Source organism: Polyodon spathula, chromosome 11 (genome assembly GCF_017654505.1).
Source record: "Polyodon spathula isolate WHYD16114869_AA chromosome 11, ASM1765450v1, whole genome shotgun sequence".
Lineage (NCBI taxonomy): Eukaryota > Metazoa > Chordata > Actinopteri > Acipenseriformes > Polyodontidae > Polyodon > Polyodon spathula.
In genome coordinates, this window is record NC_054544.1 from 11,992,545 (window position 1) to 12,006,974 (window position 14,430).

At 38.4% G+C, this 14,430-nt stretch overlaps 1 protein-coding gene across 1 annotated transcript in view; it reads left to right on the top strand.

The window, feature by feature from the left end:
* Positions 1 to 2,839: 2,839 nt before the first annotated feature.
* The window catches only part of LOC121323289 (sodium channel protein type 2 subunit alpha-like), a 42,999-nt gene continuing 31,408 nt past the window's right edge, over positions 2,840 to 14,430 (top strand). Inside the window, exons 1-3 of the mRNA XM_041264261.1 lie at positions 2,840 to 2,980; positions 9,865 to 10,181; positions 11,020 to 11,138. Coding sequence (XP_041120195.1) covers positions 9,918 to 10,181; positions 11,020 to 11,138 — 383 coding nt within the window. The 5' untranslated portion in view covers positions 2,840 to 2,980; positions 9,865 to 9,917. The remainder of the gene's footprint in view (positions 2,981 to 9,864; positions 10,182 to 11,019; positions 11,139 to 14,430) is intronic.

The window sequence follows — 14,430 nt, forward strand, 5'->3', positions numbered from 1 at the left end:
GCACACCCACTCGCTGTGCGCGACCTAGTGCCCCTACCAGTTGACCATTACTATCGTTTTCTTCTTACTGCTTCAGTAACAAAACAAAAAACAAACAAAAAAAGCACACTCCAGCGCATATAAGAGGCTAGGGGAGGCTAAGCCTCCCCAAAATAAATTGCCCAAACCCTCACAAGAAATTGTTTTGACCAACACAAACATATTTGCGAGAGAAGATCAATGTTTTTTGGGGGTTTTTTTTGTTTTTTTTTTTTTTTTTTTTTCCCTGCAAGCGCGCAAAGCAGGTCTAGCAAACATATTTCTCGTGTTTCTACTGCGCAACCGCCAGACCGCTAGGGCAGCTGGGATATCAAAATCAACACTGTAGACTGAGATAAAGGATTTAGTTGCATTTCAGTGTCACTGGAGAAGACAATGCTTGGCTCAACATCAATTCTTCTCGACGATCTGAGCCCCCTCATATCGCTGCAGGAGGCAGCCGATGAAAACTCTGACTCCTTTTCGCTCATTCGCTTGCCTGAAACATTCAATTGCCCTTGGTGCACTAAAGCCTCGACGTCTCAGTGCCTCAGCACCCTCTGTGTTCAAGCACTTCCTGACTTCTCTGGTTTTGTGCCTCTGTGCTCCATAGCCTCGATTCCTCTGTGCTTCAACACCCTCAGTGCCTCGAGGACTATACGCCTCAGTGCTTTGACGCTTCAAGGTCTTTGAAGCCTTGTGCTCCAGTGCCCTGTAAAGCCTTGGCTCCCTGGTGCTCCATAGCCTCAGTACCTCGGTGCTTCGACACCCCCGGTGCTTCGAGGACTCGTCTCCTTGGCGCTCAACGCCTTCGACGCTGCACAGCAAACAGATTGTCCGTTTGGATTGGGGACATAGTTTTGACTGTGTATACTAATGCCGGCCTACCCCCACCTAGGAGGGTGGCAACGCATTCTACTAGAGGTGTGGCTACGTCATGGGCCCTCTTTAGAAGTGCCTCATTGACTGATATTTGTACTGCAGCTAGCTGGGCTACTCCACATACATTTACCAGGTTCTACCGACTTAATGTCATAGATCCCTCCATGCCTTCAATAGGCACCAGGACCCTTGAGGTTGCTTGCTCACACCAAACACTAGATGGCGGTAGCGAGATGTCCCTCGTGTGCTGTTCGCTTATTCTCCCTCGTGACGGCTTTGGCAAACTTTTCCAACAGTATTGATTTGCTCATCTTCAAATTGAAAGGGGACGATAGCTTTGTGATGTAATCCCGGTTCTCTGAAAGAGAAGATAACCTCCAACTTTGCTAGATCGCGTCATTCGCATTCACGTTTCAATGCAAAAGACAGTGCCATGACTATTTATTACCCCTGGAGGCGGGACCGAGGACGTCACTCCACTGAGGGGCCTATCGGCTGCCTTGACATAAAATGCTCTGCAAATACCTGACAAACACGCATATCCCAAAAGTATTGCTTTGGCAGTCATTTTCTCTTTCACGGATTACATCAGTAACCTGCTGTTTTTGCATCTTTCAATTTGCATATTTCTCTCAGGTTATCCGAGGAAAGAGGGAGACATAAAAAGCAGATGTGTCCTTGTTTATTACTTTGATTAGATCTAATGTAAACTGCAATAAATAAAACAGACCTTAATTGGGCTTCAATTAACTTTTATATTCATTGTGATGCAACAGTTGTTCTTACGTAGAAAATTGTATTATTTTATTTAGAACATGCCTTAAACTATATAAAATGGAAACGACAGTAGCCTAGACAAGCCTAATGCTTGGTTGATGCTATTAAGGGTTCCAGATGGTGTCACGATGCATCTTCACTTCTCTCGGCGTTCCATTGTGAGCTGTATTGACATTCCCGATATTAATGATTTTAAATGAATGATTTGTAATTCATGTGGAAATTGTGTATATTACGATAAACGATATCAAACAATAACGAACAGTGAGTGCTTTATAATCAACATTGTGTTTCCTTAATTTGTTGCTTCTAAACCATAACAAACCTTGTTTTTAGCCCCATCACCTGTATATTAGTATATATACCTATGAATCCCATAGTTGTGTCGGAATTCAACCTGTTAATTCACTAAGATGTATTCCATTAACAGTATAACAGTGCAGAAATATAATGTAATACGGGTTGCATTTCTTGTAACAAGCAAGTTCAATACATTAAACATTATTGTATTTAATGTAGCCTCTCGCTTGATTTTAGCCTTGGATATGACCTTCTTATATATTTATATACAATTATATACAAGGGAAAAACAAGTCTACGGTGGTTTCCTGAATAGATATTGTATGGCAAGCTATTTACACTAATATTCATATTCTAATAGCGAGCAATGGGTGGGGTGAGGGTATTACAGAGGCAACCATAGGAATATAATAGTTTAACATTATTTAAATAATGACAGTGTACCATGACAGTGTATCATAACTTTCACGTCGAATGAAAATGTAAGTAAAATATTAAAATCACATATGATTGCCTTATGCACCACATAAACATAAATGCATTCAGAAAGTGTTTAAAATAATAAATACAAATGATTAAATATGTCGACAGATATTCTCCGTTTCTCTCCCATGCTAGAAAGCACACACATTAATGCTGTTTGTTTATTTTTGCATTTGCAATTAAATGCCATATTTCCGCAATAAGGTGTATTGGGCAACACACCTGTGTCTAAATAAGATTCGTCATACTATTTTGGTTAAGGATTTTTGTCAATATTTATTTTTGAAGTATGAATGACATTCGTGATTTTTTTTTTTTTTTTTTTTTTTTTGGGGGGGGGGGGGTTGTTGTCTGAGGCTTTCTTACAGATGGGCGGAGACGGTGCAGTAACAGGATTTGTAGCCCTTTATATGGAAAACATTTGAAATCTGCAATATGGCGACAACTGCAGCTGTATCCACCTTACCGTGACAACCTGCAATGAAAAAGGTACTATTTTTGCCAGCACACGTTCTGCTAAGTAAGTGTAAGCGATCTGCTTTTTTATTCATGTCTGTTGAGAATTACTGCTCTGTTTTTGAGACGAGTGCATCTCTAGGCTACTGTAGAGTGATCAATTTTAGGTCTCTATAAATTATTTTATTTATTTATTTATTTTGTTTGGTAGATTTGCCTAGAGTGCGTCACGCAGTTTGTTTAGCCCAAAATCATCTTGTATTTTTTTTGCGTATATATATATATCATATATATATATATATATATATATATAATATATATATATCTATATATATATATATATATATATGTGAAGTATTTGTATTTGTAAGAGTGTCCTCTCGTCGTAAAATATCATCTTGTGGTTAGATACGAAACAAAATATGTTTACGATTGTGAGCTTATACAGTCGAATATTCACAAGCAATACTTCAACAATTAGACAAAAAAAAAACTGCTTTGTGTATATGTATGCAACTAGCATTAATAATTAGTAATTATAATACAGGTTTACTGTATGATGTGCTTTATTTAATTGTTTACCAAACTGCTCAATAAATGTTATTTTAGGGCAGCATTGGACTTACAAATTGTGCAAAATGTATTTCAATGTACATATGTTTGTATTTGTGTGTATAGTATATTTATCTCCAGGGTTACGATTACTGTAATGCTGTTACATTTCCTGCTTGGTCAATCCAAATCATAATAAACCAGAAATAGAAGGGATACATATTTTGTAAGCAAAGGGAGGGAAATTATTGTAAGATTCCAGTTTTAAGCTGGGAGCTAGTCAGTTCAGAGTCGTTTGCACCATTATAACGCCCAGTGTGATTAATGTACTTTGACCTTTTAGTCTTTTGGGCTTTTTCATGGTATAAGTTATAAAGATGCCGTTTCTATGCATACAACCGTCAGCCACGCTGAGAGATTCGGGGAGAAATTTCTAGTCACACCAGCTCTTGAACTCACGCAGGGATAAACAAGACTGATTCACTTCCAGCACGAATTAGTATAATAATTTAATGTGTTGTTGATGTTTTTGAAAATTTCAGCTGCCCTTCAAAAATTGGTTTATGCGCATCGTTGAATAACAAGAGCTTAATGTGATGTGGGCAGTGTACAGATATAACGGGCTCCAATATCTTCTCAATTATCATCTGATGTTAGTTTTCCAATTAATATGATTTGTCCGTGTGTTGCAGCTGTGTACGTCATGTTAAAGAACAAACAGATTCTGACGGCAATGCTTTCGTTGAAGGCTGACGGCAGTTTGTCTTAGTACATTCAAATAAAGCCACAATGCGTTTTCATTGACACATTGCATTGATCAGTTTAACTATATTAAATGTAATAATAATAATAATAATAATAATAATAATAATAATAATAATAATAATAATAATACATTAATGTTATAAACTCCTAAAAATGAATATTTGATTACAATGTGAACTTCGTGTATATAATTCTCTGATATTAGCCACTATGCGGAAATATAAACAGAGTGTCTTTGAATGTGCCAAGCAGTTAGTTGTGTTTGAGTGAGCCAAATAAAAGGGTGTGGCTCATTCACAGATATAAACCAATGTAGCATTTCACTGGCGTGTAGCAATACAGGCATACAGCGATACTCATTGAATAGCCTTCATAGAATTCAACATAATTAAAAAGCAACTGGGTTATAAAATTATGCAGTTTGTCTATGATGGGTTTTTCGAAATTCTTCAGATGTAGAACAGTGCTTATCTTGCCATGCATCCATTATTTACATTTTCACATAAAAAGTTACAGGAGTTACGTCGTTAGTAAGTTTTAGTTTGTTTGTTTTTATTTGTTTGTTTATTTTTTATTTATTTATTTTTTTTATAGTAAAACTTGTGCCGAAAATGAAAGCAAAGCTTCTAGAAACTCAGTGAGATGAAAAGGGTTGGTTGTTTTGTGCTGAGGAAGACCCCAGAGTCCTGCTTTCTCTGAAAAATGGGCCAACACAAGTACAGGTGGAATGATGCAATTGTGCTCCTGGGTTTTGGGAAGAATTTGTTTTTGGTGTGTACCACTGTTGCTGTCTTGAGGCCTTCTCATTGATCTCAAGGGTTTCAAAAAGTTGTTGTCAAGCACATCAAACAAAGTTACACTTTGGCATTTCTTGTGTTTTGTTTTCCTTGACTTGAAAGATGTGTCTATGAGGACATTTCTGTATCTATGTGGACATTTCTCGGATTACCGCACTATATGCGTATTTGACTGTTCACTTGTGCGGTTCCCTGATAAACTGGGTGAGAACAGAATAAAAGCACAATTCACTGTCACAGCAGATATCTGTTTATTCTGGCACAAATGGAATTGTTTAAACTGTCAGACACCCAGCATTTATAATTACTATACATTATTCAAGAAATCCTGGGTCATGTTTTGCCTGGGGTTGTTGAAGAGTCAGAAGCAGATCAGAGGAAATTGAACTTATGAAGTAGGACAATAGCTAAAATGACAGCCCGCCCACATTTGTTTTCACTATATGAAAATATGGTGATATTAACTGGAGACTTTTAATAATGGTTTAAATTCTACTTCATTCGGAGCATTTGGGTTTTTCACTAAAACAAAAGCTAGACATCTTATCTCTACAAACTTTAGCTACACATCGAAGATAAGCCAATATGTCTATATAGATACAATGTTTCATAATGCAGCATTTTCTTTTATACTTGTGAAACATGCAAATCAAGAAAGCAAAGTCTGCTGAGGTCTGCTTTGAACAGCGAACTGCAGCTGTGTTTGTATTTCTAAGATAATGTATTTATTATTTTGCTCAAATAAACTTTAGGTTTGAGATTGCAGTTTGACAGTTTGTAATAGTTTGATCTCCTGACTAGCAAAGGAATCTTTGAGCCATATGATCCTTCAAGACATGTGTAAAGTTTGAGATAGATACTGTAGTAAGGTTTACCTGGGAGTGAGCTTGGGCACTTTGGACAACACTCTTGCTCGACTTCAACATATTTTGATCCTAGCTTCTACAAAGTACAGTAAGCCAGACTTTTGTATAGAATCCTAACGTGACATCTCATGGAGAAGTTTCTTTAAGTTGGCATTGGCCTGGTCAAAGTGAAGTATCTACTGTGCCCTTTAATGATTAATACCTGAGTCATCAATGCAATGCTTAACATGGACAGAGATCATTTTCTACTTATTGCTAGTTAATCGTTTTGCATTTAAGATTGTATAGGTGAATATTACATAGATCTCTAAAAAATGAATTTCTTTTGCTAGCTTTTTTTGTCTTCCAGAACGATACTGACCCTAAACACTGGTACAAGTATGTATGGTTTCTATTGTAAATGGAAGACAAAAACATGTAGTAATCAATTGGCTTCACCATTTGTCTTTAGAGAAAGGTTTGTAACATGGTTGCCGCATGATCCCACACCTCATTAGCTGCACCCTAGGCTGGGAGTTACGATAAACCAGTATTACACTTTAAATACGTCAAGCTTTTATTAATGAGGCTTCTCACCTTTTTCATATTTACAAATAATGCTCTAGGGATTGCAATGTCATCCAAGTCATATGTTTCACCAGTGGCGTCACTAGGACTTTTGGTCACCCCTAGGGTTGATTTATTGATCCTCTTGTCAATAATATAACAAATACACAGTGAAAATAGGGACATTATAAAGTTGCATTAAGTAAATTATTAAGATCTCCCTCTTTATTATTTCAAGCTAACAGCAATGTGGGCTTTTTAATATCAATAACTGTACAACTGAAGAGAGCTACAACCAACAGGTTTCATATAGTTTAGCACTCCTCTCTCAAAATGGGATGGTGGTCAGTCACAGTAATACTGAACTTATTACAGTCTGCAAATATTAAGAGGTGAACTTTGGACCACACGATAATTTTCCAATAAGATTCTGTAAATAAGAACCAGTAGGCTGTTATTCATGCCAGTGAACAGGAACTCATTCTGTACATTTTCGGTTTGTGTATGTTTAAACAGCCTTAAAACGTGAGGGACGTAGCAAAAAAAAAAACAAATGTTAATAGTTAACCAAGGAAGCAGATTTCATGTGACATACATGTTATCTGAATGACACTTCTCCTTTAACAAAACCAAAATGTAACTAGTGCAGCTGCAATAATTATTGCAAAGAAAATTAAGTTGTTTCTGGTAATGCTTGGTAAGACCCACTTTTCAAGTGAGACTGATAAGGCAAAATAGTAAACTTGAAGTTCCTCAAAATGCCTTGTTAACAGCCATGACATACCGTATCTGGTTGAAATCAGTATTCACAGAACTTGGTAGACAGTAGAACTGCATTCAGGTTGGGACGAGACAGACTAGAGTTTTAACACTTATAATTATCCTGTCACATTCAACCAAAATGTAACAATAACAGTGTATCCCATGGGGGTTCATCAAGGATTCAGGGTGTTTTTTTGTTTTTGTTTTTTTTTTCTCTCTGATACCCAATACTAGTGACGCCACTGTACATTATTATTAGCCCCCCCCCCCCCCCCTTTATTTACCAAATCATCTAATACAGACTTGTCTTCTATTGCAAACCTTGCATTCATCCCTTGAGTGAATCACAGATAAATAGAATGGCATTCAGTACAATGGCAGGCATGCTTATAGGCCATTAGTATTCTGAATAAATATCCCAGGAATGTAAGATGCATATTCAGAATAGAACAGTAATGTGACACTTGCTCATGTAAACCCCTTTTTCAGAATATAGTACCAGCTATTGCCTGTCTCAACGCATGTGAGACCTTTGCAATACTCCACAAATGCAAGTAGTATAGGGAATACTTCTGTTTGAATATAAAGTAGAATAATAACAGAATATTAAACTCAAATTCTGTGAAATTATTCTTCAGTTTTACGAATACCTTTGACTTGTGGCTAGTGATTAGATACAAGATATGTATTTTCATTCACAGGGTTATGTTAAATGATTACATTTCATACACTTATCTTGAATTGAATCAGAAAATAAACTAGCAAAACATTTTATAAACTCAGTTGACTGAGTTGAGATTTTGAGTTGACTTGAATAATAAAAGTGAGAAAAAACAAAACAGAACTGTTTTCAGAGACTGGTCGCTGTAGTCAGATAAAATGTGCCCTTTTCAGTTGGATGCTAGCTAACATAATGCTCAATGTAATAGCTACAAAACAGATTTGCAGATAGTATTTTTGATACTGGAGTAGTGGTAGTATTGCTGTTCAGAATACTCTTTCCGAATGCAGAGTTTATGTGATTTTTCATTTCCTTTAAATCTGTACCATAATAGTATACAGCTGGTATTTGTGCATTGATGTGCATGTGCTCTGTGGCTCATTTGGGAGTCTTCTGAAACTGTGTCACCAAGAAAGATACCCACTGCTCTAAAGTGGAATAAATTGAAGTATACCACTTATGCTGTCTTGAATACTGGTATCTGGAATAAAGCCAGTGCTGGGTTTATATGACTTAAATTCATATCCTGCATAACCACTATTGCAAGTACAAGCAGAAGCCTCCTTGCATGTAAAAAAAGCTCTTGCTGCTGGTGCCACTATAATACACCTTAATACAGGACAGTGCATCTCAATATTTGAATCTAGCTGAGTATAAAGAACTGCATCTACTGCATACTGCCACATTGTTGGTTTTCATAAGCCTTGCAATGTCTTTGGTTTATTTGAATAGTTGTGCAGTAGTTTTGACTAGACATTACCATATAGTGCTTTTTACATTGCTTGCCTTTGCTGGCTTTTACTAGGTTTTTACTATGCCTTGATTCACATAACTATGTGTTTGAAATTGTATAATGCAGTAAACTTTTATAACTAAGGGTGTAACCTTGAAAGAAAAAAGAAACAAATGAGAGTACATGTTGTATTAGATTTGCAACAGTACAAAAGCAGTTTTTTTTTTGTTTGTTTTTTTTTTGTTTTTTGTTTTTTTTTGCTTAATTGGGACAGTTTTGCACATGTTTTCCATTGTTTACTAATTCAAAAGCAGCACATGCATTCTGCAATGCTATTACCTGTTAGCTTTACTATTCAATTTCTTTATTTAACTCAACTTTAGCTACCTGTGCAGTTTATATCATCTAATTTTGCAATATATTTCCTAAAATGAAAAATGGATGCAGGTCAAGGAAATGCATTGACTGAAAATCTATTCTGGAGCATTTTAAAGAGCAATATGCACAAAAAAAAATAAATACTCAGGTGGATTTCGAACTGGTTTACGTGTGCGTTTGTTGGTTACTGATCACCAGGTGACCCCTCAGCCACAATATAAAAGACCTGCAGCTTTGGCTGAAAGGGGTGGGTTGTCCAGAGGAAAAAAGAGACAAGTAAGAACAGATACTGAAATTAAACATTTTCTATTTGTGCTGGCTTTAAACCAGCAGGATACTTGTTTGATTTAGTGTTCACTGCTTTGTGTTTTATCTGTTTGGTTTGGCCAACGAGCTGTTTTGTTTTGTGAAGTGTTTTGTTTTTGTTTAAATATTTTATGTAATAAAGAAATGAGCGCATTTGCATCTCGCCTCATAGTACTTGCCTGTTGTCTAATCCATTCATTTCCTGGCCTGACATCACCACAAAGCCAGCCTGTTCACATACTTCAAGCCCTTTAAGGCCTTTGGAATATTCATGTTTGGTTTCTTTCTGGAATCACACTTGGAAACTCACCAAAGATATACTAATAGGGTATGCGAAGATCCATGTTCTAGTCTATAGCTTCAGGTTGTGAATCCACCAAAAAACATTATCTGAAGAAGAGATTGGCTCATACTTTATAGTTTGAGAACAAAGGAATTGAATATCTCACAAGGGCAATTTTGTTGTTGGCCTACAGTGTAGCACATTAGCTTTTCTACCTATCATGTCTTGTTTGTTCTTAGCACTTTCTTATGCAGGAGGCTAACTGTTAACTTTGAAGGTGCAGGATGAAAAGATGGCTCAACAGCTTATACCGCCAGGACCTGAAAGCTTCCGCCTGTTTTGCCGTGAATCTCTTGATGCTATTGAAAAGCGCATTGCAGATGAGAAGGCAAAGAAACCAAAAGGGGACCGTCGTGACAATGATGATGAAAATGGCCCAAAGCCAAATGGTGACTTGGAAGCTGGAAAATCACTGCCATTTATTTATGGCGACATCCCTAAAGGAATGGATTCAGAACCCTTGGAGGATCTGGATCCATATTACATGAATGAAAAAGTGAGTGTACATAAGCAGTACCGGAGGAATGGTTACCATAGATACAAGAATGCTTGGAATGAAATCTGGAACCCATGCAAAGTGCCCCTGCCCTTTACAACTCTTTAATACAGTATATTGTTGGCTGGGTCAACTGGCTAGTTGACGTCTTTTATATATTTAGTAATAACGATTCAACAACATGGGGTTGCTTTATGTAACCATATTATACATTTCTGTCTCTTTATTTTTATAGTATTGTCTATATACTGGTACTCCAGGTACCCTAATTGTTTACACTATTTTTTGCCAGTACTATACAGTGTATACAATCAGAAATGCTAATTGTCATAAAGTACAATTGAAATGTCGGCATAATTAACAGTGCATACTGAATGTACGGCAGCCAAAAGATTTGGTGTCCGCAGAGTTTCACACAATCTTTTAAATTATAATCGACCACACCCTGGTGGTTGCATGCGGGAAACTTGACAACTTTTTACATTTATAACTTTAAAGTCTGTTTCAAAGTTGTTTTCAAAATGTCCGCTCTAGTGCACTGATAATGTAAGGATTATTACCCACATTGTCAAAGAGGTAACACAGCAGTAATGATCCATGATGTGGCACAGAACAGAAAAGCCATATTGCGCTTGCCAATAATGATGGGTTGTCTCAGAATATATTCAGTAACTTACCTTGTTCTCAAAGAGAAAACAATTGTAAAATACATGATGCAAGTGCATATGCAATTGGGTTGAGCAGTAACTATGGTTTAAATGTTTCTGACTGCCTTTGCTTTTGCAACATTGTATGTAGGTGAGCAGCTTTTTGGATTACCTTTTCTTTTCTCTTTCAGACCTTTATAGTATTGAACAAAGGGAAGACAATCTTCCGATTTAATGCCACACCTGCCTTGTACATCTTAAGTCCTTTCAATCCTCTTAGAAAAGTAGCGATTAAGATATTGGTACATTCATATCCTTTGCAGATTGAAGTTACTCTTAAGAAAAAAAGTATGCTTTTTTACCTTATTCTGTACTTCAGTTCCATGTAAATTAACATGAATGGAAAGGGCCTTTAGAATTTAGCCACTGTGCAAAAATGGGGGCTCCTTTCTCTTCTTTATCAAGTCAATTTAAACTATTGATACAGTATTACTTTTAGCACATAACACCGTGTAACAATTTTATTTATTTATTTATTTATTTTGTTCCTGGCTAGTAAGTGTTATTTCCTAATTGCTTATGCCTCAAAAGTATAGAAAATGGCTATTATTCCCCACAGACTTTGCTTTTGTGAGCAGGACAGTGATATTTCAAAATATCACTATTTCCAATGGGAAAACGGGCAAATGTATGTCTTTTCGTTCACATAAAGTCAGAAATATGAATCCAAATTAACATGTATTTATACAAAAGTAATACAAAAATGACTACAAAAGATTTAGAAGTGAGTAGTTTCTCGAGATTTATGATTATACTGTAAATACAAACTGGGTGTTTCGTCTTGGGACAACTGCATACAAGAATCTCCTCCACTGGACAAACACAAAGGGGAAAAAAAGATAGCACCTCCCATTAAAATCAAGTCCATATCCACACAGAGTTCACAATAAAAGCAATAGTCTTTATTTCATATCTTTAAAATTTCACAGTAAACATAGCTAACATATTTCGACCCATAGGCCTTCTTCAGAACATAGAAAAGGAAGGTTTCAGGTGATCAAAAGGAAGCATTAAGCAGATCGTATTTCATTTAGACACAACGGTAGATCTCAGCACTCATCAGTGAACAAATAACACATTATTTTAAAGGCAACAACAAAAAACATACAATCACAAAGTTAATGAAACAATCAAATGTGATCCATAATAATATATCCAATCTAGCATAACATTAAATCAAAATTATACAGTTGCCGATAGGCCCCTCCGAGGGAATAAGTAGTCGCTCCGCTGAGCTCACTTCCTCTTTTGCATCGAACCCGCGAGTGTAAAACCTCGCAAGGTTTGGTGGCAGTCTTCTCTTTCAGGGAACCAGGGTTACGGTAAGAAACCTAATGTTTCCTTTCAATTCAAAGACGACCATCAACTAATGCTTTTGGGAAAGTATACCACAGCCGTCATGAGGGAGCATGAGCGGACAGCCTACAAGGGACACCTATCTACGCACAGCCTCAAGGACCCTTGTGCCTAATAATGGCTTAGAGAGCTCTACCACATTAAGTCAGTAGAAAGTGGTGAATATATGTGGCTTAGCCCAGCTAGCTGCAGTACAAATGTCAGTCAATGAGGCACCATTCAAAGAGGGCCTATGACGTAGCCACGACTCTGGTAGAGTGTGCGGCAACCCTCCCAGGTGGCGGTAGGCTAGCATTATTGTACGCAGTTGATACTGTGTCCACAATGGGCCAGTCACTGCTTTGAAAGGGCTTGACCCTTTCACCATGGCAAACAAAGAGCTGGGCAGAGGGAATTCAGTTACCTTTCCTCCTTTGAATCGAAGGGAGGGGGATGAAAGGCCTCTAGTTCCAGCGGAAATCTGTAATCACCTTGGGTAGGAATGCAGGATTTATGCACAACGACAGCCTGTTTCCATTATCCCAAACACATATACAGGAACTGTGCACAGACAGAGCCAGTAGCTCACTGACCTGCTTAGCAGAAGTGATGGCCAAAAACAAGGCCATAGAGAGATATTTCAGCTCTATGGAATGTATAGGGTCAAACGGGGCCTTAGTGAAAGCCTCCATTACCATGTCCAGACTTCACTCAAGGAAAGGCATCATTTCTAGGGGTATGCAGCCGCTGAGCACCCTTTAGAAAACGGGTTGCCAGAATATGGGCACCTGGGGATACTGCATAATACATGATAGTTGCATAATACATGAAATAATACATTCAAAAATAGCTGCTCAGGACTGCATTATCCTCCTACGCCGTAGCTCCTGGGTGGCTGCATGGTGAATTCGCAGTGTGTAAAGAAGCGGCCGGCTGACGGCACACGCTTCGGAGAACAGGGTGTTTTCATCTTCGCCGCTCCCGAGTCAGCGCAGGGGTGGTAACGGTGAGCGGAGCCTAAATAATAATTGGGCATTTCAAATTGGGAGAAAATAACAAAAATAACTGGCAACGAGTTTGGGTTGGGTGTTGTTAACATAGGAGTGAAACATGAGGCTGTGTTGGATGATGAGCTGCCAGGTACACTTTCAGTGTAGAAGGGGACCTGCCCGACTAGCAAATCTTGTAGAAATTGTAAAATAATTGCTTTAGGAGAGTAGATGGGGCCATGACCTTTGGCCATACACCACTTTTGAAAATACCTGCACTTGTCAGCATATAGTGCTCTTGTGGAGGAAGCCCTAGCGTTCTGCAGTGTAATAACGACCACATCTGAGAGCCCTAAGGTAGACAGACGGTTCCGTTCAGGGACCAGACCCACAGCTGGAGTCTGCCCAGTTTTGGGTGCCAGAAGGTGCCTTGCGCTTGACTGAGGAGATTCTTATGTAGTGGGATATGAAAGCCAGATTCCCCTTTGGTTTGTCGCTTTTTCTCTCCTGACCGGTAAAACAAAAAAAAAAACACATACATTCACACAACAGCAAGGCTGTGAGGGTAAATAGAACAGACACTACAGCAACGTGGGTGAACTGAATTTGTAAGCACACCGAGAGGGTGGGCCGAGACAGTCCAGCGGAGTCAACTCAACAGCGGGGCGCAGCAGAGCCGGGGCCCGGTGGAAGATTAAACATCCGCTTTTCTTTTATTTATTTATTTATTTATTTGTTGCAATAGCAGAGGAAAAAACACAAAAAAGCCAGTGCTGAAAGGTTAGAAAAGCAGACTACAATCACAAAGTGATGTAGGCTATTGAAAAGAAAAAGATTAAACCTAGTGCATTTGTGTAATGTTTATAATGCAGGGGAACTCTAGAGAGAGCACGCTCAATCACAGCAACGGGACAAGCATATCTGGCCTGGACTGCGTGCAGTCACAAACCGGGGTAGCGCATAACCTACAGCTGAATGAAGCACTGTCTACAGGCAGAGGGCATCGAGGCACCGAGCCCCGTGTTGCGCCCACCGAGGCACAGTGCGCACCGAAGTAAGTGTACTGAGCACCTAGGCACTATGAATGCTGAGGCACCGAGCACCGTGTGCACTGAGGGGCCGAAGTACCGCCTGCACTGAGCGCCATGTGCACCGAGCGCACCATGGTACCGAAGTACCAAGCGCTGAGCATGCACTGAGGTACTGAAGCACTGGGGG